General features: G+C 47.9%; 1 protein-coding gene across 2 annotated transcripts; it reads left to right on the top strand.

The window, feature by feature from the left end:
* The first annotated feature begins 15,137 nt into the window (after positions 1-15,137).
* LOC123188920 (probable carbohydrate esterase At4g34215) lies at positions 15,138-25,250 on the top strand. Of its 2 annotated transcripts, XR_006495372.1 has the most exons (4): positions 15,138-15,722; positions 23,886-24,115; positions 24,786-24,964; positions 25,061-25,250. XR_006495372.1 is itself a non-coding variant. In XM_044601200.1 (3 exons), exons 1-2 carry the CDS (start codon positions 15,213-15,215, stop codon positions 24,090-24,092), a joined length of 717 nt encoding a protein of 238 aa, XP_044457135.1. In that variant the 5' UTR covers positions 15,138-15,212; the 3' UTR covers positions 24,093-24,115; positions 24,786-25,053. The 2 variants fall into 2 exon arrangements, 1 of the variants encoding a protein (XP_044457135.1); XM_044601200.1 differs by lacking the exon at positions 25,061-25,250 and having other exon boundaries at positions 24,786-25,053.
* Positions 25,251-26,549: the final 1,299 nt, after the last annotated feature.

The raw sequence follows: 26,549 nt of genomic DNA, 5'->3' as shown, positions 1-26,549 counted from the left end.
CAGAAATCTTCAATGATCTGCCTCTCTTTGATGTAACCATCATCCGCAACTTCATTGACGAGTGGCTTGACACGCCAAACATCAGCTTTGAAGATCTACAACCACCCATTGGCCTCAGTGTCGCCTTCCAAGGCGCCATTGCTTCAGAGCTAGCTATCGCCCAGCGCATTGTTGAACTGAAGCAAAAGATTGACTATGAAAAGGCTCAGTTCAAGAAGCATATGGCCAAGCTCAGCATGCAAGAGGTGAAGAACTTCAAGATTATGCTGCACGAGCTCAAGGAAGCCTTTCTCAAGAAACGTGTAGAAGCTCAGGGTTCGCGTGAGCGCATGAAGGTTCTGGCTGACAGATGTGTGCAAGCCTATAATGAGGCTGAGAAGCGCAAGGCCCTTGGGCGTCCTGGCATTGACCCCAGGATGGCTGCCAAGAAGCAGAAGAAGCCCGCTACGGCTGAACCTGACGCACCAAGGCAGGAAGCAGATCCCATTGTCTTCCCAACTAGAATGACTAGCTCGAAGCCAAAAAGCTGGTCAACCGCTTCAGAACTCAAGAAGACGAGGACTGCTGAGGCTGAAGCCAGGAAGAGGAAACATCCTGAAGCTTCTCCTACTGCCCCCTCCAAGAAGAAGAGGAAACATCCTGAAGCTTCTCCTACTGCCCCCTCCAAGAAGAAGAGGAAGACCAAGAAAGATCGGGCTGCTCCCACAGAGCCTTTGATTGTTGAACCCATTTCTATGGTTCGTCCTGACGCTGAACGCCAACTGACAATCCATAAGCCTGCTTTCACAGAGGCTCATGAAGCTGAAGACTTTCCGACAGCTGATCCCATCACTGCTGAAGACATTGGTCACCATGACCATGTAGAAGATGGTGCAGTCCTTCCTCAGCTCGATAACAGCGAACTCATCAGCATTGGTCGTCCTCTGACGCCAATCGCTCAGGATGCTTCATGGGCTGATCGCCCACAAGAGGAAGATGATTTTGAGGCCCAGCCAACTCCAACTCCACAAGCATCGCCAGCGTTACGCAGACTTCACAAAGGACCAAGGCCTCTAGTCTCTGAGTCTGAAGCTAAAGCTGCTGAAGACATTCCGGCTGCATCAGCCGATGAAGAAGAAGTCCCACAAGTTGCCACTGCCCTGTCCCACCAAGAAGCAGTTCTCGAGGAGAACGTGATTGAAAATCTTGCGGCTGCTACCACCACCAATGAAGCCACTGACGCTGTCATGGCTGAAGCAAATGTGGAGCCCTCACCAACAAAAGCACCAGAAGTCAGCGAAGCCACTGATCCCGCTGCTTCTGTTCCTGCATCTGCTGCCGGTCCCCAATTCGACTATCATGTTGAGCACAGACCTCAGGTACAGAAGCCAATCCCAAGATTGCCAAGGTTCCCAGGTCCTGCATCAGCACCTGGCTCCTTCAATATCAATGGCTTCAGAGCAGACAACACATTCTTCAATAGCTCCAGAAACCCCTACTCTAGGGAAAGAATATCATCTGATCGGTTCTGGAGTTATCCGCAGCGAAGCTATTACTCATGCGTTCTTTACAACCAAGGTCGCATCTTCTCACACAAGCGCCTTGACATTGAAGCAATAGCTGGTCTGCCTTGTCTGGAAGAAGCTCTGGATTGCTTCAAAGAGGTTGGACTGCTGCCGTTCGTCACTGACCAAGAGCATTGAAATGAAGAGTTGCTGCTCCAATTCTATGCCACACTTCACATCCGCGGGTATAGCAGAGATCCAAAGACTTGGGTCCTGGAGTGGATGACAGGAAACGTTCATCACGAAGCCAGAGCCTTTGACATCATTGAGCTCACTGGTTTGCCCACTCCTGGCGATCTCTACGAGCATGGCTGTCAGCTTCATAGTGAAGCTATTGAGAGCATCTTTCAGAAGACTGAACCTAATATGAGTCAGATGCTCAGTATGATGAAGCCATTGCCCCAAGATGCTGCTTATCCCATGGAGTTTTTCGTTGAAGACCTTGAGTATCTGCCAAGAACTATTTATCACATCATAAGGCGAACTCTCTGGCCAATCAAGGGACACTCTCCATATGCCAAGCTTGAAGGTGCAATGAAGACTTTGGTCTTCTATATTCTTCATGGAAAATGCTTCAATGCACAGGACTTCTTCATTCGCCAACTTGCTGCATCAGGCTCTGATCTGTTTGGCTTGAAGTTGTCATCATAAGTTGAAGTGGATCTCCACAAGTACAACCTGCCATGTGCATTTGCATTCCAAAAGCAAATTACTTATATGCACATCTTCAGGGGGAGCCCTTGCAACTTATGAAGACAATTCCTTATCCTTTATAATTTCACAGATTATATTCCCCGTTGAAAACTTCAACTAGTTTGTCATCAATCACCAAAAAGGGGGAGATTGTAAGTGCATCTAGTGCCACCCCTAGTTGGTTTTGGAGTATTGACGACAAACCTAGTTGAGGGACTAATGTGTTTGTGAGAATTGCAGGATAACACAGGTAGAAGTCCCTCATTGATTCGGTTTTCCTACCAGAGATGACCCCTAAAAATGTATGAAGACATTGAAGTCAAAGGTGGTATATGAAGATATTCACATTGAAGACTATGACAAGAGAAGACACCACATGAAGCCTATGGAGCTCGAAGACTTAGATCTTTCGTAGTTCTCTTTTCTTCTGTGTTGAGTCATAGGAACCACCGTACTGTTAAGTGGGGTCCAAGAGAACCAGTCAGAATGACTAAAGTGATGCCTAACCAAAACCTATGTCTTCGAGTGAAGACTTTGAGAGCGAATCTTGTCCAGAGTCGGACAAGTCAACTTTGCTTGTAGCCCAAGTAAAGTTGCCGTGTGAGTTTGAAATCTGACCGTTGGAACACGTGTCAGTTCCTTAGTGACCCAGGGTCATTTCGGACAAATCAGGTCGGGTTGCCAAGTGGCTATAAATAGCCCACCCCCTACAACCATAAACGGTTGGCTGCTCAGATTCAGAGTACGGCTTTTGTCGTTTGAGAGCGACCCACCTCGAAGCCTTTGAGAGAGAATTCCTTGTGAGGATAAAGCCCTAACCATCCAGAGCCAAAGAGAATTAGGCATCACTTAAGTCTTCTTGTCTGTGTGATCTGAAGACTTATTACACTTGAGGACTGTGCATCCTCCAGCCGGTTAGGCGTCGCGTTCTGAGCATCCAAGAGACATTGTGGATTGCCGGTGAACGAAGTCTGTGAAGGTTTGGGAGTCTACCTTGAAGACTTACCAGAGTGATTGGGCGAGGTCTGTGTGACCTTAGCTCAAGGGGAATACGGTGAGGACTGGGTGTCCTGAGCTACGTGTTCAGGACTGGGTGTCCGAAACTGTGTGTCCTAAGGTTTAAATACCTAGCCGCCCTAACCAGACATACAGTTGTCACAGCAACTGGAACTGGTCCAACAAATCATTGTCTTCAACGAGTCACTGGTTTCATCTTCCCTTCCCTTTACTTACTGTTACTCCTTGTGAAGTCATTGTATGTTCGCTTTATCTTTTGTCTTCACTGAGTGACTGCGTGTTCTGTGTGGCTTCACAATATCTTCCTACCTGATCCTTACTACATTGCTGCTATTAGTCATTGTGCTTTCACTCTATTGAATATTTGACTATGGCCTGCCTAGTGTAGTCTACCTTCCGCTGCAGGGTAATAGGTTTATTTCTATTGTTTGTCTTCATAACTTCCACGTTTTGAAGACTTTCATAAAAGTCGCCTATTCACCCCCCTCTAGTCGATATAATGCACTTTCACAAAGAAATTGTGGGTGGCGATGACATCTTATGTGATCATGTATAACATGATTGTGGAGGATGAGCATGATGGGGTTTACCACAATTTGGAGTTTGAGCACATGGGTGATCCTGTCCAACTCCCAAAGCAGAATCTGGCCGAAGCATCTCGAAGAACTTTGTTTACGTCACAAAAATGGTGCAGTGATACCACAGCCGCAAAACGCCACCCTGGTGCCAAAACTTGACTTTGCCAAGGCGTTCGACTCCAACTAGGAAAGCTTGCGGAGAATCATGGGGGTGCACAGTTTCCGTGCCCTCTGGTGCGAGGGGATGGATTTAATCTTCCATTCCTCACGCTCGACGGCCGAGAAATTATAAAAAATACATTGAAATAAAAAAGAACCGATACATCTACTAAGTGTCAAGGTGAGTCCACATGTGCTCAACCAAGTCATTTTGGAGTTGAATATGAGTTTGCCAATCACGCATTTCATGATGAAATGGGTGAATTGTTCAAACATTTCCATTTCTCCATGCTTAGGCACAACTTTTTCACCCTAAAATTGAAATCGCTGATCAAACATGCTTCATAACACTCAGCCTCCATGATCAAATTGTGCATGATCACACAAGCAGTCATCACCTCCCCCAGCTTCTTAGTGCTCCATGTTCTAGCAGGGCGTCGAACGATAGCCCATAGAGATTGAAGCACACTCCACATTCTTCCTACCACTCTCTTGTGCTTGGGAAAATCTTTGCCTCTTCTCTCCTACCGGATTGGATATTATCTTCACAAGAGTTGACCACTGAGGATAGATATCATCAACTATGTAGTTGTCGGCATCCTGGGAACGGGGAACCCAGACTTGCCTGCCTGCGGCCCAAGGCATGGCTCCACCAGCAGCCTGGTATGGCCCATCTTCATCAACCAACACTCAAGACCCTCGCGAGGGGCCAAGCCTCACGAGGCGGACGACACAAGACCTCCTCAGGGGCAGCCTCACTAGGCTGGCTCGCGAGGAGCGGAAAGATCAAGGCGAGGAGCACCTCGTGAGGTTTCTGTGACGTGAGCCATGACGACCAAGGCCAGGCGGGCGCTAGCGGGCACATAGTGCCAGTTTCCTCTTTGGTGCTAAAGAGGCGGGCGCAAGCGAGGGGTCCCGAGGCGTCGAGCAAAGGTTTCCATATAGGTGCAACGATACCAAGACCAGCAGGACGGCAAGACAGAGGTCATCATGGAGCCCACGGCGGCGTCACCACCAGAGCCTTTGGCAGGCGAAGACCACCTTTTGTCAGGATGGCTTGTACTAGCTGCCCCCTTCAAACTGGCCGTTGTGGGATCCCTTCCTGCCTAAACATTTGGGGAGAGGACCAGGGCCTCTATAAATAGGACTAGCCACTACCGTAGTAAGGGATCGGCTCATCTTGGATTGGATCCATTCCACCAAGGCCACTACACAAGCTCACCGAGCTCAAGAACACCTTTCCTCAGGAGGCTGTTCTTCCCTTGTACTTGTTCATCCCCAGCCTGCAAGGCAATCCACCACACCACACTGGAGTAGGGTATTACACCGCAACAGTGGCCCAAACCAGTATAAACTCTTGTGTCTCTTGTTCCTTGGGTTCGGCGAGCTAGGCTTTGAGATCGTTGTGAGAGTGTGAGCTAGGGGAGAGAGATCTTCATGCGCACCCCAGAGTTCGAACCTCAAGGGTACTGCCGGAACCCGTAATCCAACAGTAGTACCCATGTTGTAGTGGTGGCCTTTGATCTCAAAGTTGACCTCTGGGTTGTTGTCTTCATCAAGTCTTGCGAACACTCGAGAGCACTAAAGCACGTTGATGTCATTGTGAGGACCAGCCATATCGAAAAAGGGTGCCAAATCCAAAGATCTTGTGAAGCCACTACTTTAAGTATGACAATGCAAGCTTTCACATGTCCCTTGTACCGCCCCTGCTAAGAAAATGGACAGTTCTTCCACTTCTAGTGCATACAATCTATGTTACCAAGCATTTCTGGAAAGCCTCTATCTGCATTGATCGCCAACAACCGGGTTATATCCGCAACATTTGGCTCGCTTAGGTACTCCATGCTAAACACTGCTACCAAAGCCTTCCAGAACTTGTACAATGATGCGAGACATGTGGACTCACTCATGTGGACGTAATCCACAAGATCACTAGGATTTCTGTATGCAAGCATACGAATAACCGCAGTGCATTTCTGATAAGAGGAGAAGTGTGCTATAAAACTTGATATGCACAAAGCCTACGATAGAGTTGAGTGGACTTTTTTGAAGGAGATTATGTTGAAATTGGGTTTTCGTCGTGAGTGGGTTAACTTGATTATGTAGTGCGTCTCAACCGTAGAATACAAAGTAAGGATCAATGAAGAGGAAAGTGAGAGATTTAAGCCTACGAGAGGGTTGAGACAGGGGGACCCACTATCACCATACCTTTTTTTATTGTGCACAGAAGGATTGAATGCCTTGCTTGCGCATGCTGAAGAGAATGGAAACATATCAGGTGTTAAAGTCTATAGAGACGCCCCGCCAGTCACAAATCTTCTCTTCGCGGATGACTCATTGATCTTAATGAAAGCCAACCAACATAATGCAGAAGACCTGAAATCAACACTAGATTTATATTGTGCGGCATCGGGACAGCTGGTAAGCATGGAAAAACCCAGTATTTTCTTCAGCCCTAATACAATGGTAGAGATCAGAGAACAATTGTGTACAACGCTAAATATAATGACGGAGGTTCTCACTGATAAATATTTGGGCTTACCAGCAAATGTGGGTGTTGATAAAACATACTGCTTTAGTTTTCTGATTAAAGGTATTGTTAAGAGAATTAGTGGTTGGAAGGAAAAATCACTATCTGCCGAGGGGAAGGAGATCCTATTAAAGGCGGCGATCCAAGCCATACCCACCTATGCATTGTCGGTCTTTAAAATTCCTAAAAGAAACTGTGAAGGAATCATTGACGCGATGGCGCATTTCTGGTGGGAGACGAGGAGAATCAAAAGAGGATGCATTGGATGGCCTGGTGGAAAATGTGTGTACCAAAAAACCAAGGAGGGATGGGATTCCATGACATCCACTGTTTCAACCTGGCTCTGCTTGCAAAACAGGCATGACGTCTCCTTGATAATCTTGACTCCTTGTGTGCTACTATTCTAAGGGCCAAGTACTATCCTAATGGTGATTTGCTGAACTCCAAGCCAAAGCATGGTGCTTCCTTCACCTGACAAAGCATTATGGCAGGCATCACTACTCTTAAGATAGGTTATATTTGGCGAGTGGGGGTGGGCATAACATCAATATTTGGGAAGATGCCTGGATCCCAAATTGTGCCTCTAGGAAGATTATGACCCCTAGGGGGGACATTTGTTATCAAAAGTCGTAGATTTGATTGATCCAGTCTCCAATAATTGGGATGAGGACCTGATTAGACAAACTATGTGGACCATTGACGTACAACGAATTCTTTCAATCCCAATTTCGCAACATAATATGACGGATTTTATTGCCTGGAGTTATACAAAAATGGTATGTTTTTGGTACGGTCTGCTTACTCTGTGGAGTGGAACTATCAGTATGGGAGCAAACTAAAATTTTCCAATGGGATGGGACGGAGCACACCTAACCCTATATGGTGTTAGATATGGAAGTTATCTTGTCTGGCTAAAGTCAATTTTTTTATGGCGGACACTACATGGCACTCTCCCATGTCGGGCAACACTCACTAATAGACACATGAAGGTCTCGCCCTCTTGCCCTACCTTCTCTCAGTGTGTAGAAGATACGAAGCACTTGCTTTTCCTATGTAGAAAAGCGAATGAGGTTTGGAAAAGGCTAGGGTTGGATATGATTATTAAGAGAGCTTGTGAGATTGATCGTGCTGGAAAGGCAACATTGGAATACCTATTACTCCTTCCAGATCAAGCCCTGCGCATTATGGGGCATGAAAATGTTAGAGAAATGATAGCTATCTCAGTTTGGTATCTATGGTGGGAAAGACAGAAATTAGTGCACCAGGAATTAACTCAAAATGTGACTCAGATCTCAATGGGGATCATAGCTCTTACATATAATTTTGTAAATGCATCATCTTCAAAGGCGTCCATGAAAAAGGGGGGTTGGCAATGTCCTCCTAGGGGATTTGTGAAACTCAAGGTTGACGCCTCTTTTGACCATGACTTGCTGGAGGGTACGATGGGAGCAGTATTGAGAGACGACAAGGGTAGGTTTATTGCAGGAGGGAATGGAAAGATAGACTACTGCGCGGATGTTCTCATGGCGGAGGCCTTAACTCTCAAATTTGGCCTAAATTTAGCGCAAAGGGCGGAATGTAATCGCCTAATCATCAACTCTGACAATCTGGAGGCGATTGAGACCATGCAGGACGGAGGACAGTCAGCGGGAGCGGCGGCGGCAATCTTCGATGACCGCTATCACTATGCTTGTGATTTTATCATGACCAAATTCGAACATTGCAATAGAGAGACTACTAAAGTAGCACATGAACTTGCTAGATTAGCTAGATTTTTTTCGACTTCGGACTGGTTTGAGGAGCCTATTAGTGAAATTGTAACGTTTCTCACAAATGATGTATTGGTTATTGCTAATGAATAAAATTTCATTTTAATTCAAAAATAGAGGAGAAGCCAACCTTTCCAAGTGCATCCTCTTTGCACTCAAAGTAATTATCATGTGCTACAACTCACTCCCGAATACGATTGAACACATGTCTAGCCATCCAGAAGCGCCGCCGAAAAAGTTTGGGATTGAAGAGTGGGAACGTGCATTGAAAGTAATCGGTGAATAGTAAGCAATGTCCGCTCTCTCTATTGCGATTCAACACCAAAGAATGGTGCGAGATTGATCCCCTGTACCCTGGCCGCTGCCTAGCTATGTGTTCATTGACAAGCAAAGCCGCAAGCACAAATTTCCTCATCATCCGACGATGAATTGCCTGATGAACAAATGAAGTTGTGTCAGGACCCCGACTCAATGCCACATAGATCTAGCATGTAACACTTCATATCACTTTGCGGCCTCACGCACGGTATTCCCACGGGTGTCGCCTTACCTTTACCCGGGACCGTTTGCGCCTTTTGGCACACGTATATGACAGTGTCGCTAGCATCCATATGATAAGGAGCCCGGGCTGACATGGCTAGTCGTAAACCCAAAGTGGCACAAACTTACAGGGACAGGCATCCATGACCCAGCATCGAACGTGTCGGTCATCAGCGGGTGAATCCAGGCTGTAGCACTGGGCTAGCAGGACTCCGGTGAACCGGGCTGTAGCGGGCTAACAGGACTCCGGTATTCATCGCGTGACATTTCCCCGAAGGGACAGACACAGGAACGAAGAAGGACACATGCCGGCCAGCCTAAGTGTTCCGGAGCAGTAGCAAGCTACCATGGCTCAGTGAAACACTAGGAGACATTTCCCGGTAAGAGAGGCTACTAAAGATAAACAACTAGATGGTCAGATCCCACACATACCAAGCATTTCAATAACATACACACAATATGCTCGATATGTGCAATACAACATGGCATCACAAAATGACTCTACGACTCAAGTAGTTTATTCAATAGGCTCCGAGGAGCGAGACATTACAAACATGGGTCTCATGACCCAACAATCAGAGCATACAAGTCAAAGCACAAGCGGAAGCTATCATGTCTGAGTACAGACATCTATAAATGAAAAGGCTGAGAAGCCTGACTATCTATCAGATCCTGCCGAGGGCACAAGATCGTAGCTGAGGTATCAAGCTAAACGTCGAAGTCCAAGCGGAACTACTAGTGAGACTGAAGTCTCTCTGCAAAAACATAAAATAGGCAAACGTGAGTACAAATGTACCCAGCAAGACTTACATCAGAACTAACTACATATGCATCATTTTCAACAAGGGGATGGTGGGGTTTAACTGCAGCAAGCCAGCTTTGACTCGGTGGCTATCCTAAACTACGACTGCAAGCGACTCTTTTGAGGAGGCGCACACGAGTCCACATATTCACCATATCAATACACCACTATGGATCCACTCCCGTCTCCCTACGAGAACGCCATCCATAGCACTCACGCTTATCTTGCGTATTTTAGAGTATCCACTTTCACTTGTCTATGAACTGATATAAGCAACCCAGAAGTCCTTTTCCGCGGACACGGCTATTCGAATAGATGATGTTAACCCTGCAGGGGTGTACTTCTTCATACATGTTTCCACCACTTAGCGTCTGCACACGACATGTGCTCGGCAGACTTCAAGCGAAAGCCGACGTGGGTGTAGACCACGACCTACCTAAACATTCAAGTCTCTAGTCCAGGTTTATCGCCTATTCAGGTTCCATCCATGAGGAGATCCAGCCGGAGCTTCGCTCACAGCCCCAAACGATGTGAACAGGGTTCCGTGACACCAAACGGGCGCCCGGTATACCCGGCCACGTGCCTACCGCATCACAGCCCACCCCTACGGTCAGCGCTGTCCACGGCCTCCAGCATACTACAAACACCAGAAACTACTTGCAACTCCTGGACAGAGGACAAGGGTGAATAAGAAGTCGAGCGGGGTCATATTTCAGGGCCCAATGTATGGTAGTAACTGAATCATGGATCACAAACACAGAACTCAGTTCCTGAGGACGACGGCAATGAGACAACCCACCATGTACTCCTACATGGTCTCTCACCGCTACCTTTACCAAATCGTATTCACACACTTAGCTCACACACAGTAGGACATGTTCACACACCTCTGATTCATCCCCGATGAATCAGACCTGACTCAACTCTAAGCAGTAGCAGGCATGACAAACAAACATGAATGAGTAGGCACAACAGGGCTCAAACAACTCCTACTCATGCTAGTGGGTTTCATCTATTTACTGTGGCAATGACAGGTCATGCAGAGGATAAAGGGGTTCAACTACCGCAGCATGTAACAGTTGAATCGGTGTTGTCCTAATGCAGTAAAAGAGAGCAGGAGCGAGAGAGTGGGATTGTATCGGAATGAACAAGGGGGTTTTGCTTGCCTGGCACTTCTGAACGTAGCATTGAGTCTTCATCAGTGTCAACGATCGCATCATTGGTATCACGTCTACCGAGAGGGGACAAATATCGGCAACACAGAAGGGAACACAATCAATGCAATGCACAATATGATGCATGATCATGACATGGCAAAATGAATGTGTTTTGGGCTAATGCAACTAGCAACAGATTAAATGAAGTTGGTTTGAATACAAGATTCAAATTCAAACTCCATATGTGATTATTCAAATGCCATTTAATTGATTTGTGCTAAACAGCACCTATAAGTTATTCTAACATGCATGAAAATGGTACAGATGGATTCCTTGAATTTTTCTGATAATTTTTCATATATAATTTATTTAATTTGGAGTTACGGTTAATTTTCTATGATTTATTGAAGTTTTAGCTATTTTCTGGAATTTCAGAATTAAATTAAATCCAGAAATGATTTAATTGCGTCAGCCTGATGTCATGATGACGTCAGCAGGTCAACGTGGCACAGTCCGGTCAACCCCTGACCGGTGGGTCCCGAGTGTCAGCGTCTAATTAAACTAACCTAGCTTAGTTAAACTAACCTAACCTAATTAGCCGGGCGGGGCCCGCAGGTCAGTGAGAGAGAGGGGGTCAAACCCGGGTCAAACTCGCCGGAGTTGACCCGAGGCTCGTCGCCGACGAGGCCAGGGACGGCGGAGAGCGTCGGGATTCGCCCTCCGATGACCAAAAGAGCGGCGGAGGGGCTCTACGGGATGCCCAGGCTCGCGCGCATCTAACAGGGCCATCGGAAGAAGCTAGGGTGGCCGGAGGCGACGGCAATCATGACGACGGCGGCGGCCGGAGTTCGGGTGGTGGCGGGTTTGGCGCTACGAGCGGTGGTTTGGCGCGCTGAGGGCACTGGGGAGAAGCTCTTGCTCCTACGCATCCAAAGGAACGGACGGGAGGCCGCGAGGTGGCCGGAGTTGAGCACGGCGTCGACCTCGGCGGCGGCCGGAGCTCGGGCGAGCTCGGGGTCGGGGTTAGGGAGCACGGCAGGAGGAGCTGGGGCGTGCTACGGACTCCTGAGATCGCGGTGAACACGTCAGTGGGCTCGGATACGAGCTGGGGTGGCTGTGGCCACGACCACGCCATGGCCGGCGGCGAGAAACTCTCGGCCGCGGTGGAGGAAGAGGCTAGGGGATGAGTGCGAGCTTGAGGGAAGGGGGAAGAGGAAGAGGGGCTCACAAGGGTTTCATCGGTGGCCTCGGGGAGCTCGGGGAGGCGTCGGAGGCGGCGAATCGACAGCGGTGAGCTTCGGTGGCCGGCGACGGAACGGCGATGGTGGCGGCGTTGCAGGGCTTCCGGAGGGCCGTGGGTCGGTGGGGAGGAAGGAGGGGGTCGAGGCGGAGCCTTTGAGCGCATCGGCGAGGCTAGGGGTGGCCGGTGGCCACGAGGGAGCTCGTCGGCGGCGGCGAGCATGTTCGGTGAGGTGGGAAACGGCGAGAGAGGGAGCAGGGGAGGAGTGAGAGAGGTCGGGCGGATCGGGACGTCACCGGGCATTCATCCACGCGGCCAGGGGAAGCAGGAGGTGGCCAGGGGAAGCAGGAGGTGGCCGAGGCAGCGTCGGCGCGCGCCACGCCTCGCCTCTGTTCGTCCTCCTGGCAGAGGAGGAAGAGGACAAGGGGGAGGAGGTGGGCTGGGCCGCACAGTGCTGGACCAGCACAGGAGCTGGGCCGGCTCTGGTGGCTGCACGGGTAAGGCCAGGTAGGCTCTGTTCTTTTTATTTTTTTTCTCTGTTTTGTTTTTTATTTAATCTTTTGCCACTGTTTTTGAATTTTAAACAAATTCAAACAATGCCAAAAACTCCTCTGAATAATTTTATTTGGCTAGATGGACTTTTCCAAAAGCTCATAAAATATTTCAGGGGTATTTGAAATTATATTCTAATTATATGAATATAATTCAAATTCAAATAGCTAATGATTTAAATTCAAAATCCCAAAAATAAATCCTTAAAAATGTTCAATATTTTGGTTGGGACCAGAACCCTTGCCAAAAATTATCAAACATTTAAGAAGAACATTTTGGAACAATGAATGAGATTTCTAGGGTTTTTGCCCCTCTTTTATTTAAGTTTTTTAGGCTTGCAAAATTCCCTCAGTTCAAATTTTCAGAATTTAAACATGATGCACACATGAGCTAGCCTAGAGCATTACCAGAAGCTAGGGATGTGACAAGTTGTTGAAAAAAAATACTCATCCCCACTATCCATTGCACCTTGTGGGCAAAGCGTCGTACACCTTGCGGTCTTGGCAGAGATGCGGTTGGTGAAGAGCAGTTAGGCCTTCCCGTACATGCAGCAGGCCTATCGAAGCGGAGACGAGGACGATAGGCGACTATGGAGCGTGAAGCCAATGGTACTAGAGAAGATGGGTGGTGCTGGCGGCCGTGATTTCTCATGGACCAACGACGGCGAGAAGAGGCCACCAACGCCGGCAATAACTGACTCTTGATGCGGCGGTGAGGCGGGGGGAGGGCGTGCATGCCGACGACGGCTTGGGCAGCGTCCGAGCGCTGGGAAGTGGGTGGCGATGGCGAGGGGCGGAGGGTGTGTGGTGTGGGATAGGGGGAAATAGCCTACGAGACATCGACAGGCAGGCCAGGGGGAGGACAAGAGCGTCGCGTGCCCGCGTGCCTTCACTTTGTGTCCGCACGCGACCCAAACTGTGCCCAAATTTGAGCCGGAAGGTCGTAGACGAACGAAAAACGGGTGCCTGTCCGTTTGGGTCACCGCGTTGGGCCGTGATTTTGTCCGTTTCAATTTAAATGGACACGCGCGGACCAAATGAGTCATGCGTTGAAGTTTGCCTTACAACTTCATCACCAACTTCCTCTCCAAACTAAGGGCATCTCCAAGGTGGACCAGTAAACCTCCCGCAATCATCTGAACCGTGATGTCCGAACCACGGAAGGCATCCAGCGCCGACCTGTATCGGTCCGCGGGGCGGTTCAGACACGATTTCTCCCGCAAATTAGAGACAAAAGCGTGGGAGGTTTGCGGGAGTCCGGACACCCCAAACGCAGGACTCCGACACCCTCGGCCCACCCAATCTTCCTCCCGGTCCCATTTCCTTCCACTCCGCCCCTTTCCCCCCTTGCTTTGCATCTGCACCATTCACCTCCGCCGCCGCTGCTGTTCGTCTCCGGCCTCCACAGAGGCATTGTCGGATGTCCGCAACCTGCACCGACGTGACCGCTCGCCGTTCAGACGGAGCTTTCAGCTCTGGAGCTATTTGTACCCAAGTACACTCCGCCCTTATCGACGACCTCCATGGCGAACACCACATCCGGCAGGTGTTCGGTCAAATGTCATTGAGCTTATTTTCAAATGCTATGTCGTTTTTAGAGTACGAAGGATGGTGAGCTACTCGACCATCAAGGATGAGTTGTTGTGCGATGCGTGACTGGCTGTATCCGCGGATTTCATAGGCAAGACCAGATGGCCATCCTTCTGGGAGCAAGTGCATGAAAAGTTTCACGCAGGAAAGCACATTGCGCCCTACGAGGTGTACATCATGCGACCACGCAACATGAGGTCGTCATCGTATCGCTGGTACGCTATCTAGGTCAGCGTCATCAAGTACTACAACTTGATCAGGCAGCTCGAGGCAAGGTCACCATTGCACGCGGGCATGAAAAGATGGTAAGTTTTACTTTCTTTTGCTAAACTTGTTGATTCATTCATTCATTCAATGTTGATCTACACATTATATGTAGCCCGCACATGCCGTCGTGCCATACCACAGGTCAGCGAGACGACCATTTAGGTGCACACACTGTTGGATAAAGCTGAAGGGGAAATATGTGTGGGAGGACTTGATCCTCAAAAACTTGTTGGACATCCGGGATCTAGTCGAATTTGAGACATTGTTGTACCGGGCTTAATTTGCATGCTATGTGTGAATGATTTGTGCTATTTTCTATCCGAACTTAGATGAATATCAGCCGATTTGAATGAATTTCGCCCGGTTAGTTAAAATGCGGTTTAAAATGTATGCTGCTAGCGTTGAATGACTGCCTTCCATATTCATGTCTGCAGACTGATCTCCTATCTGCGAACAGATGCCGGAAGTTTTTGCCGGGTTGCCGTTGGAGATACTAAGGGCCAATTCTTTTCGCCATGATTCTGGAGAACTGCCGACAGAATCACCTGCCCACAGAATCAACCATCTAAGTTCTTTTATGAGATTTTAGATTGGTGTACGAGTTGTGTACTCAAATGTATGGTTCCTAGATTGGAACTGAGTGCTGAAATTTTAACGGTTTGTTATTCCGGACAGTTTCACGTCTAATATAAACAACCTGCAACTAACGCTTGAAGCCGCAGTCTTCTCTTCTTCACACTTTCCTCGCCGCTGGCGCAGCGCTGCTCCCGCAGTCATGCGCATCTTCCTTCTCTCAGGGCAGAGCAACATGGCCGGCCGCGGCGGCGTGCACCACCGAAGGTGGGACGGGGTCGTGCCGCCGGAGTGCGCGCCGGACCCCTCCATCCTCCGCCTCTCCGCCGCGCTCGCATGGGAGGAGGCCCTCGAGCCGCTGCACGCCGACATCGACACGACCAAGACCTGCGGCGTCGGCCCCGGGATGGCCTTCGCCCGCGCCATTCTCCCGCGGCTGCAGCCCCCAGGCACCGCTGGGGTCGGGCTCGTACCGTGCGCCGTCGGCGGCACAGCCATACGGGAGTGGGCCCGCGGGGAGTACCTGTACGAGCAGATGGTGCGGCGCGCGCGCGCCGCGACCGAGTGCGGCGAGATCGAGGCCGTGCTGTGGTACCAGGGGGAGAGCGATGCAGAGTCCGATGCCGAAACGGCGGCGTACCAGGGGAACGTGGAGAGGCTGATAGCAAATATCAGGGCAGATCTTGGGATGCCGCACCTACCATTCATTCAGGTGATCGCCGCGCTCGGTAAATAGTGTATTTTGTCTTCATTTTTGGCATGGCTGTTGTGAACTGAAGTTTATAGAAACTGAACTGGTCATCAATCTGGGCATTCACACACGCTAGCAATTTTGGACAAATGAATAGTAATTTTATGAAAAATAGTAATGCACGTAAGATTTTTTTTTTTGAAAAGGAGGATGACCCCTGGCCTCTGGGAGATGCATGCAACCATTTTATTAATTATTCGCAAAGACCTTATAAAGTAATATATCGATAAGTCTGAAGCAATCATCTTGGCAACATCTGTCGGTACTCCTATCCACTTGATGAAGGGGTGCCGATTGTCCGAGTCGAATACCAAACAGACCTCGCACCAAAGCCTAACAGCTAAAGACGGAGGCCCCAACCAAGCCACATTGCCGGGTCTAGGGCACACATCCGTCCGGCGCACTCTCAGTTGCTGCCGCCGCCGCCGTTGTCTTCCATCGGTCCATCTTCAGAGCAGGTACTGACACATTGACCTTGTCAGGCCTGCCGTCAACACCACCACGATGCCAGACAACGCGACCTTCCTACGCGCGTCCATCATCATACATCCATCACCGAGACCCTGCCCCGCCCCACCGTCGAGACTCCACATTGTCGATGCATGACATGAAACGCCGCTCCACCACTAAAACCGTCCACTGGTCCCTCGAGCCAATGTACACCTCCAAGAATGATGCCCCCAAGGAGGGAGCAACATAAGAGCGCCGCCATCATCCGATCAACTGATCAAGGGTTTCCCCCGAAGTTACCAGGAGGAGTTGAGAGCTTCACCTTGATGATGCCTTCATGAAGGAAACAATGCCAAGGGTCTGTCCCAAGAAAATCCAACCGACAACTTGTGCACCGTCCAGACCGCCTTCAAAGCCCCGGATCTAGCCGTCCAGATCCGGCGACCATCCACAGCAGCACTGCCACCGTGGGAGCCCTGGCACACCGGTCACTGCCTGTGTGTGCCACCACTTGAGCCTGGGAGGACGGCCGCCACCCCAACTCAGCAAACCGCGAGAGCCGCCGAGAGGGATCCCGCACGCTCGTCACTGTCTCTGATCCGAACAAATCAAGAGCCAAAGCCACCAGATCGCCAGCGCAGATCCGCCTTGGATAGGGACAGTACCACGCCATGCCGCCGCGGGAGGCCCTAGCTTCACCGGCCGCCACCTTCCAGGGCCGCCGCCCCGGGATCCAGGCCGAACGTCGTCGCCGCCACCGGCCACATTCCGCCGCCGCCGAGCCGCCGACCACCGCAGCCATGGCCGTCGTGACCATGCGGACGTGCCGAGCAGCCAACAGCATCCGCTCTTCCACGTCGCCCTGCAGCTCCGTCGCCTCTGCCCACCACCATGCCGTTGCCTTGCGCAGTCGCCGGAGGCGAGCCGCCGCGCCGCCACGACCCAGATCCAGGAGAAGCGCCCCGGCGCCATTAGGTGACTGTAACACCCTCGATGCGGCTATATCTCACACGTGTCGAAGCACGACTTAGAGGCATAACCGCATTGAAAGCAATGTCGTAAGTGAGGTAATCTTTGCAAACAACCCATGTAATACAATAAGGGAAAAGATACATAGTTGGCTTACAATCGCCACTTCACACAATACATGAATAAAGCATTACATCATCCAAATACAATCAAGGTCCGACTATGGAACCAAAATAAAAGAAGAACCCCAAATGCGACAAGGCCCCCGATCGACCCCAACTGGGCTCCACTACTGATCAACTAGAACGAAACAACACAAAGTATAAGATCTTCAACGAGCTTCTCCTTGAGCTTGGTTGCGTCATCTGCACGGTCTCATCGGCACCTGCAAGCTAGTTTTGGAAGTATCTGTGAGCCACGGGGACTCAGCAATTTCGCACCCTCGCGATCAAGACTATTTAAGCTTATGGGTAAGGTAAAGGTATGAGGTGGAGCTGCAGCAAGCGACTAGCATATAGGGTGGCTAACATACGCAAAAGAGAGCGAGACGAGAAGGCAAAGCATGATCGAGAAACTATGATCAAGAAGTGATCCTAGAACAACCTACGTCAAGCATAACTCCAACACCGTGTTCACTTCCCGGGCACCGCCGAGAAGAGACCATCACGGTTACACACGCGGTTGATGTATTTTAATTAAGGTCAACTTCAGGTTTTCTACAACCGGACATTAACAAATTCCCATCTGCCCATAACCGCGGGCACGACTTTCAAAACTTTAAATCCCTGCAGGGGTGTCCCAACTTAGCCCATCACAAGCTCTCACAGTCAACGAAGAATATTCATTCTAGCGGGAAGACCCGATCAGGCTCGGAATTCCGGTTACAAGACATCCTCGACAATGGTAAAACAAGTCCAGTAACACCGCCCGAATGTGCCGACAAATCCCGATAGAAGCTGCACATATCTCGTTCTCAGGGCACACTCAGATGAGCAGTCCGTACAACTAAAACCAGCCCTCGAGTTTCCCCGAGGTGGCGCTGCAAGGGGCTCTAGTTTGGACCAACACTCAGAGGAGCACTGGCCCGGGGGGGGGGGGTTAAAATAATGATGACCCTTGAGTCTGCAGAACCCAAGGGAAAGAAAAGGCTAGGTGGCAAATGGTAAAGCCAATGTTAGGCATTGCTGGAGGGGTTTTATTCAAGGCGAACTGTCAAGGGGTTCCCATTATAACCCAACCGCGTAAGGAACGCAAAATCCGGGAACATAACACCGATATGACGGAAACTAGGGCGGCAAGAGCGGAACAAAACACCAGGCATAAGGCCGAGCCTTCCACCCTTTACCAAGTATATAGATGCATTAATTAAATAAGAGATATTGTGATATCCCAACAAAATATCCATGTTCCAACATGGAACAAGCTCCAATCTTCACCTGCAACTAACAACGCTATAAGAGGGGCTGAGCAAAGCGGTAACATAGCCAAGCAACGGTTTACTAGGACAAGGTGGGTTAGAGGCTTGGATTAACAATATGGGAGGCATGATAAGGAAGTGGTAGGTATCGCAACATAGGCATAGCAAAAGAGCGAGCAACTAGCAAGCAAAGATAGAAGTGATTTCGAAGGTATGGTCATCTTGCCTGAGATCCCGCAAGGAAGAAGAACGAGTCCATGAAAAAGACAAACGGACGTAGTCGAACGGTTCCTCACAAACGCGACGTTATCGGAACTAACCCGAAGAAGCAACACCGAAAAGAAGCAAACAACATAGTAACCACCCACGACATAATCATGGCATGATGCACAAACAATTAAGATGCATGTCTGATTTAATGAAGCATGGCATGGCAAAGTGCTCAAGCAATACTACAAGTTAAGTGGAGCTCAATATGCAACGAGTTGCATATTGACGGAACACCACAACAGTTATTTAGTTATCTCCCGTTTAAGTTCTCAACAATATTAAATGTTGGTTACATGGCAAGAGGTGAAGCATAACAAAACTATACCATTTAAACAGTTTAAATGGGGCCGGATATAACAAACAACAAATCCGGTAATTCCCCATATGCATATAGAAATTTGATGGAAACAACAATTATAAACATTCTTGAAGTTGTTATCATGATGCGGATGACATGCACGTTTTATGCAATATTTATGAAAATGTTGATAAGAGCATATTAAGAAGCTTTTGTCACCGTCGTGGAAAGAAAGGGAGTGCCACGGCAACAATAACGGTTCCGGTAGCTCATGGAAATACCGATGCAAAAGGAAAAGTGATGGGAGCATGCAAAAGATGGTGGGGTGATCCCGACTACCGGGTTCCCATGGGTTAGTGGCATGGAAAACGAGTGACAAATCAGACACGGTGCAGACAAAGGGTGCACCCCATACGACACAAGCATTATTCTCGGACGTTCGTTCTCGGCGGTTATACCTTCAAAGCGTGCAAACGAGACGGTTCGAGTTCGTCGAGGGAAGTAGAGGAAGTAGTTGTTCCGCGACGGTAGTCGAACTTGACGTTCGCGTTACACGGGTCTTTGGCGACGGTCGACGTACATGGTTCGGAGTGGTACTTGCACCTTCGGACTTGACGAATCCGAGGGCTTCGGGGTTCACTGTTGAACTTGACGAAACCCACGGCGACGGAGAGGTACGCGCCGGCGGTAGTCGTTCGAGCGGAGAGCGTCGTCGAACTTGGCATTCTTTGGACTTGCTGGTCTCGTCGAAACGAAGGGGTACTTGGTACAATCCGCGTAGTCGTGCACTTGTCGTCGAGGGACTTGATGGTCTTGACAAAACGAAGGGGTACTCGGCAAAACCCTGTTCTTCGGAGGTCGACAGTAGTGGTACTTGGCAAAATGCACGTCGAGGGTAGTTGTTCTCGTATCGACGTGGTACTTGGCGATTTTGGAGACGATGGAAGACAAACTTGGCGGTCCTCGTAGAACTAGTACTTGGCGTTAGTGATACACGTTTCGAAAGCAGTTCACGACAATGGCAGCCGAAACTTGGTGATCCGAAAGGGTACTTGACGAATAACGGCCGTCGTGGTACTTGGTGAAATCCTCGGAGATGGACTTGACGCATGAAAGGTCTTCGGTGCCACGGTACTTGTCAGATCATCATGCAGACGTTCTTTCGAAGAGGAACTTGTCGCGTCCCAAAATGAGCAAGGCAAAAGCCCTCCTTCAAAGAAGCTCGAACTTGACGAAATCCACAAACAGGACTTGGCGCGGGCGTGACGATGCAAAGGAAATGTGCGGCGGACGCTGCTGTTCATCTGCTTCGAGCAGAGGCGAGGCCATGGTGGATGCAGACGATGACGCAGCAGCAGACTTGACACCGGGGAGCAGCAGAGGGACTACGATGAACAACATGATGCAGGTTGGGCGGCGGAGCTTGACGGGTCCAGGCGAGGTCGCCGGCAGCAGGGGCTGCGACGTGGCCGGGCGCCGGGTCTGGTGGTGCGGCGCGAGGAAGGAGAGGCCGGCAGGGGCGCGGCAAACCATGGAGGCCGGCGGTGCCATGGCCATGGGGATCGGCGCGAGGAGGGGACGAAGGAGCTCGCTAAGGCGCGGCATCCAGAGAAGCAGCGGGCGAAGCCGACGCTCCGGCGTTGTTGCTCCTCTCCTCGTGGAGCTCCTGGACGAGGGGGCTCGGGAACTCGGCGCGCGAGGCTGCAGGAAGGTCCGGCGGAGCTCATGAACGGAGCAGCAGGGCGGAGGCGCCGCGCTCCGGGTCGCCGAAGTCCAGCAGGGCCGCGGCGGCGGCCCCCGGCGAGGAAGCCGAAGGGAGTCGGGGCGAGGCGTAGGGAGATGGCGGCTCTGGCCGGTCGTCCGGGTCGCGGAGGACGAAGATCCGGCGGGGCACGAAGGTACAGGGCGACGGAGGCTCTCCTGATGCTTGATGTGTACGTGCATGTGGCGCAGGGAAGGAACGGGGAGATGAGGAATCGGGAGCAGGGGCTCTTGGCGGCGAGAGGAGGGAGACGAGGGAAGATGGGATCCGTCAGAGGGATCCGGTCGGGGCTAGGGTTAGGAGGGTAGGTGGGCCGGCGCGGGAATAGGCCTAGGGAGGCCCAGTGGAGAGGGAAGCGTCTAAGCGCAGATGGGCCTGCCTGGCTGGGCTCTCTTCTCCCCCATAACCTCTCTACTCAAAACAGAGGAGAGAAGAGAAAAAAAAAGGAAGGAAGGAAAAGAGAGAAAAGTAAGGATTAGGGAAGGAATTTGGGAAAGGGTTTAATTTTCTGGACTCACGAAAAAGTGCTCGTTCCAAGCAAATTGGAGTGGCAAGATTGCAAGATTTAAATTCAAACTCATTTGAATTTAATTCAAATGGTTTGAACTGGGACTTGGGTTTTGAAGTGTCCAAAAATGTTGAAATTTTTGGAGGAACCTCGACAAAAGGGAAGAGAAAAGCGGGCAAGGTTTTGAAGTCAAACTTGAAGTAGAAAAGACATGGGGAATATTTGCAAGTGTGTTATGGTTAATTTCAAATAAATGGAATAATTTTTATCATAGCTCCCTAATATTGGGATATATGTTGTAAAGAGAATCACCACGTGAATTCCCTCGGTTTAAATAGATCAACGATCTATGTAATTTATTTAGTTGAGTTGCAAATGACATGATGCAATGCAAAAATAAAAGGGCAGGCACAAATGAAACACACGGCGAAACCCGGAACATATGGAAGTCTTCTCGAGCATCGGTCTCGGGGCGTCACAGTGACCCGCCTCACCCGATCTCGGTGCGGGATGGAAGAGGACCTCCGCCACCGCCGTCGGTCGCCCGGGGCTTCGCCCGGCGGCTTCCTCCAGCGGCGACGGAGGGGAGGACGGGGATGGAGGTGGCCTGGCGGCTAGGTTTAGGGTCTCCGCCTGAGTCGCCCGACCGGGGGGCGACGCGGGGGACTCGGGTAGATAACTATTGTTCAATGCACGTGAAGATGAAGTATTACTCTTTCCATTCAGAAAATTTGATTGTCTATGCTCAAACTTTCACCATAAACTTTGCTCAATGTTCTGTTAACTACTACTACAAAATAGTAGCCATAAGAAAATACTTTTGAATACAAACTTTACTAATGAACTAACTTTTGTTCAAAGCTGTAGTTGTAAGAGTCAAAATGTGTCCTATGTTTCTGAACAGAGAGAGCAATCATATGCGTAATTTTTATGAATACTTAATTACAGTCCTGCATGAGTAATGCAGCATGATTCCTTCTTTTTTTATGATGGGCAGACACAGCAGACACAGACTTAATTAACTAGATGATACCCCACACGTTTGCTACGGGAAATTATTGCAATATATTTTGATGGATTTTGTTGTATGGAATATGAATATATGATTTAGTGTATTAATTATTGAGGTGGGTGTTTTTCATGCATGGTGACATGTGTGCATGTTGAGATAAATAGGTCAGTGAGGATCAACTATTTAGTTATATATGATTAAAATTCATACATGGTGTTCTGTATGCAGCATTATGCCAAGTAAGTGGCTCCACTGATACGATTAAGATACCCGTTCTTGGAACAAGTTTTAGACATGCGTAAACAATATTTGCACATGTTTATATTAATAGGAGAAGCAAGCATAATGCAAGAAGCGGGACACCTTGGCCAAACACCAGATGCGAAGCCAATCGAGATGAACAATACACGTCTAGCCTAATCTCTTATGGAGGTTGTTGCAGCCAGTAAAAAGTATAATTTTGGTCCCTCAACTATACTTCCAGGCAAACCTATTCCTTCAACTCTAAAATTGTATAGTTTAGTTCCTTATCCTGGGTTATGTGGATTCGGTAATGACATGGTACGCTATTTACGATTTCATATTCTTGTTACTAGATGTTCTATAGGAATAAGAAGAAATCGCAACTCCTTTGCGCTACACATAAAATTTGATTTTGAAGGTCCTTTTTTTTTCCAGAATCCTCTATTTTAGTTCTTCCACCCATGCAATAGAGAGGGAATGGGAAAATAAGGGTTACTTTTATTTCCATTTTCCCCTTAAAAGATAGACTTTGAAATAGGAGTCTTAGAATAATGCTGAATTCAAAGGTTTTTTGACTCACTCGGACCTGACACCATGGCACAGTCTGGTTATTGGCATAATATGAAAAATAGACCACTATATGAGCAAAAAGAATCAGAACTTAAAAAATAAAAGATGGACTTGTGAATACACATTGGTTGTAGATGGAGGACAAGGAAGCATACAATTGTTTGTCTCGTTTCAGTTTGAAAAACGTACAGGCAGGCAGCTGTGTAGTAATTGCTTACTTTCTCAAGCCATTAATATGCATAGTTGTAATTTTTTTGGATTTACAATCAGGTATTTTAACATCATAAGTATATCCAAACTAACTTCTATTTTCATTTCCCTACTGATCAGATTAGTTTAAATTGATGTTATTGGTTCACGAAAATAAACCACAAGATGTGATTCAAGACATGAAAACGTGTGTATTTTATTTCACCAATTTTATATCCTCAAGTAAAAAAATGGTTTATTCTAAAACTACTTAAATAATATATTCTTATCTAACACCTTAAATCTTTCATTAATTGATTTCACTCTTTCTTACAAAAATGCTGGTTGCTTTGCCAAGTGATCATATTTTCATTTCTCTGATATTATTTGCTATGAAGATTACCATTTCTCTCAAGATTATGTATGCACTAAACAGGTTGCTCTCGCATCTGGGAATAAAAGGAACATTGAAAAAGTGAGGGAGGCTCAGCTTAGCATTAACTTGCTGAATGTTGTAACTGTGGATGCAATTGGTCTGCCCTTGAACGAAGATAATTTGCATCTTACCACTGAAGCACAAGTAAAGCTTGGAGAAAGTCTTGCACAAGCCTACATCAGTAACTTTTTACAAGCAACCTGCTAGGAGACCCGCAAATGTCACAATAGGTAGAATTCTTGAGGCTCCTTTCATACAACCATTGATGTTTGGTAATAATTTTATTATGATATTGTGTTCATTTTTTATTATGATATACCTATAAACTCTACAAGAGAACCACATGAGTCAAATGTCTTTCTGCAGGTGAAATTCTTCATTGTTTTGTTAGTTGTACCCTCTGTATGTTTCTTCTTGTATAGATATCGTGAAAGTTTCAGCATTCATAGTGCATAAACTTACCTATCTCTCGTATCTGAATTAGAACAATATAGTGTACATGATAATAGCATTTTTATTTCAAACTGGAAATTTTGGTTTCTTTTTCAAGATAAGCAGATCATATGAATACTTTTCTCACTGGTGCTTGAATTTCTTGTGAGAGGTTTCTTTTAATGTGTTCTTTAAATGAATTAGTCAATTAGATTGGGTGCGCAGTGTGGACCTATTGTTTTGTTTCCTTTTAGTGGCTCTGTGGTAATTTAGGCTTTTTTTTTCAGTTTGTTTCCTATCTCTTGCTCTGGGCTGCCCCCTTTGTTTCCTATCTCTTGATAATACACTTTGGGTGTTGGGATTGAAAATTTCAGTTTCCTTCCTTCCAGTTAGCTCTCACTTTGCTCGATCTTTTAAACTGTTGTGACCTCCAGAAGTATTGTTCTTATTTGCTTCCCAATTTTGCAGGGTTGCCCCATCTTCGTTCCACGGCACATATGTTTGACAGTACCCTTGCAAGACCGCCATGACGACCTTTTATATTTGGAAGGCATTGTAACATTTGCACATCTGCAGTACAAAGACCGAATAAAAATCACATGTAAATGAAAATTTGCATGGATTCCAAATGTATTTCCTGTTTTAAGGTACTCCCTCCGTCCCAAAATGGATTCCAAAGGGAGTACTTCATAATGTTTTCCATGTTTCTGCAGTAATGAAAAGGATGCATTTTATATTTTCAGTTACATCGACACGACAACCTTGTGTGCGCGCAAAACAACATCAGATCCCTCTAGGATCCGCAAGAACACACACTTGATGCGACCATGCGTACCTCAAATACAGTACTGATGATGTGGGTGGTGTTCCTCTTTCGGGGGAATGGATGGCATGCAGGTAGCATGGCATGCATCCCCTATGAATACTTTTGGTGGGGCGATGAATATGTACCTCAAATACTTGATGCCACCATGCAGTACTTGATGTAGCATGGCATGCACCCCCTGTGAACCGGGAGGTAAATTATTCAGCTCTCCTACTGACGCACTCAGCCCTCAACCGGTTGACATGTCATACGTGTCTCCAGCCTTTCTGCCGTTTATCTCTCTCCCTACCGTCGACCTTTGGAACCTAGGTACTTTAGTGATCTATAAACGCTCTTATATTTCTTTATGGAGGGAGTACATATGATCTTCACTTGGACTTTAGGCAAAAACCGCCTCACTTATGTTCCACAAATTTATGAACAAAATTCATGCATGTAGAAAATGGATACAAGTATGTGCGCGCAAATTCTGAATTTTAAACATGATCATTTGCGTTCGTGCTAAAATTACAAAATGATTAACAGACATTACATGATCGAAAGTACTCCGCACAAGACACTGCATGGACAAATCTGGACAATGTCCATCTTAAATCGGATGATTTGATCCATCGTCCAGATTTCGGCTGGAAACGTGTCGTCCCTGCAGAACTGCTCTTACATGATACAGTAACTTGACGTGAAAACAACCAACACTTATGATATGGTAGAATAAAATGAATACAGTCAAGAGATGTATTTGAAAAACTTGAATGGAACATCAAAATATCTTGACTCATCTCGTACTCTATTATCTGCATCATGATGTCCATTTAGTGTGATACAAGTTTTGAACGTCTAGTCCGCTGGTTTCAAGGAGAAATGTCTAGGACAGGAAAAGTTTCAGCCTATTAAATATAAGTTCCTAAAGAGATGCTCAGATTGGTCTAAGAGATATTATTTATCACGTGCAGCAAAGGAAGTTCTTTATTAAGTCTGTGGTGCAAGCCCTCCCAACGTATGCCACGATCATTTTCAAGTTCTCGTGTGGGTTGTGCAAGGAATCAGCGAAGCTCACTCGTAACTTTTGGTGGGGCGATGAATATGATCGAAGGAAGGTTCACTGGATGGCTTGAGACAAATTGACGAAACCTAAAGAGAAAAGTATATATTTCGTCCCTCAATTTTTGACGGAGTCTAGATTTGGTCCCTCAACTTCAAAACCGGACAACTTGCACCCTTAACTTCTGAAACCGGACAAGATTCATCCCTGGTCACGGTTTTGGTGCCGTCCCACCCTGGTTTTGACCGTTCCAACTCAAATTTGCCTACCATTTCCAAGTACGTGAACCTTTTTAAAATTCGGTTACTTTTTTCAAATACGTGCACCTTTTTAAAATTCGGTTACTTTTTTCAAATACGTGAAT

Source organism: Triticum aestivum, chromosome 2A (assembly GCF_018294505.1).
Source record: "Triticum aestivum cultivar Chinese Spring chromosome 2A, IWGSC CS RefSeq v2.1, whole genome shotgun sequence".
NCBI lineage: Eukaryota > Viridiplantae > Streptophyta > Magnoliopsida > Poales > Poaceae > Triticum > Triticum aestivum.
This window is presented reverse-complemented; position numbering and strand designations above follow the sequence as displayed.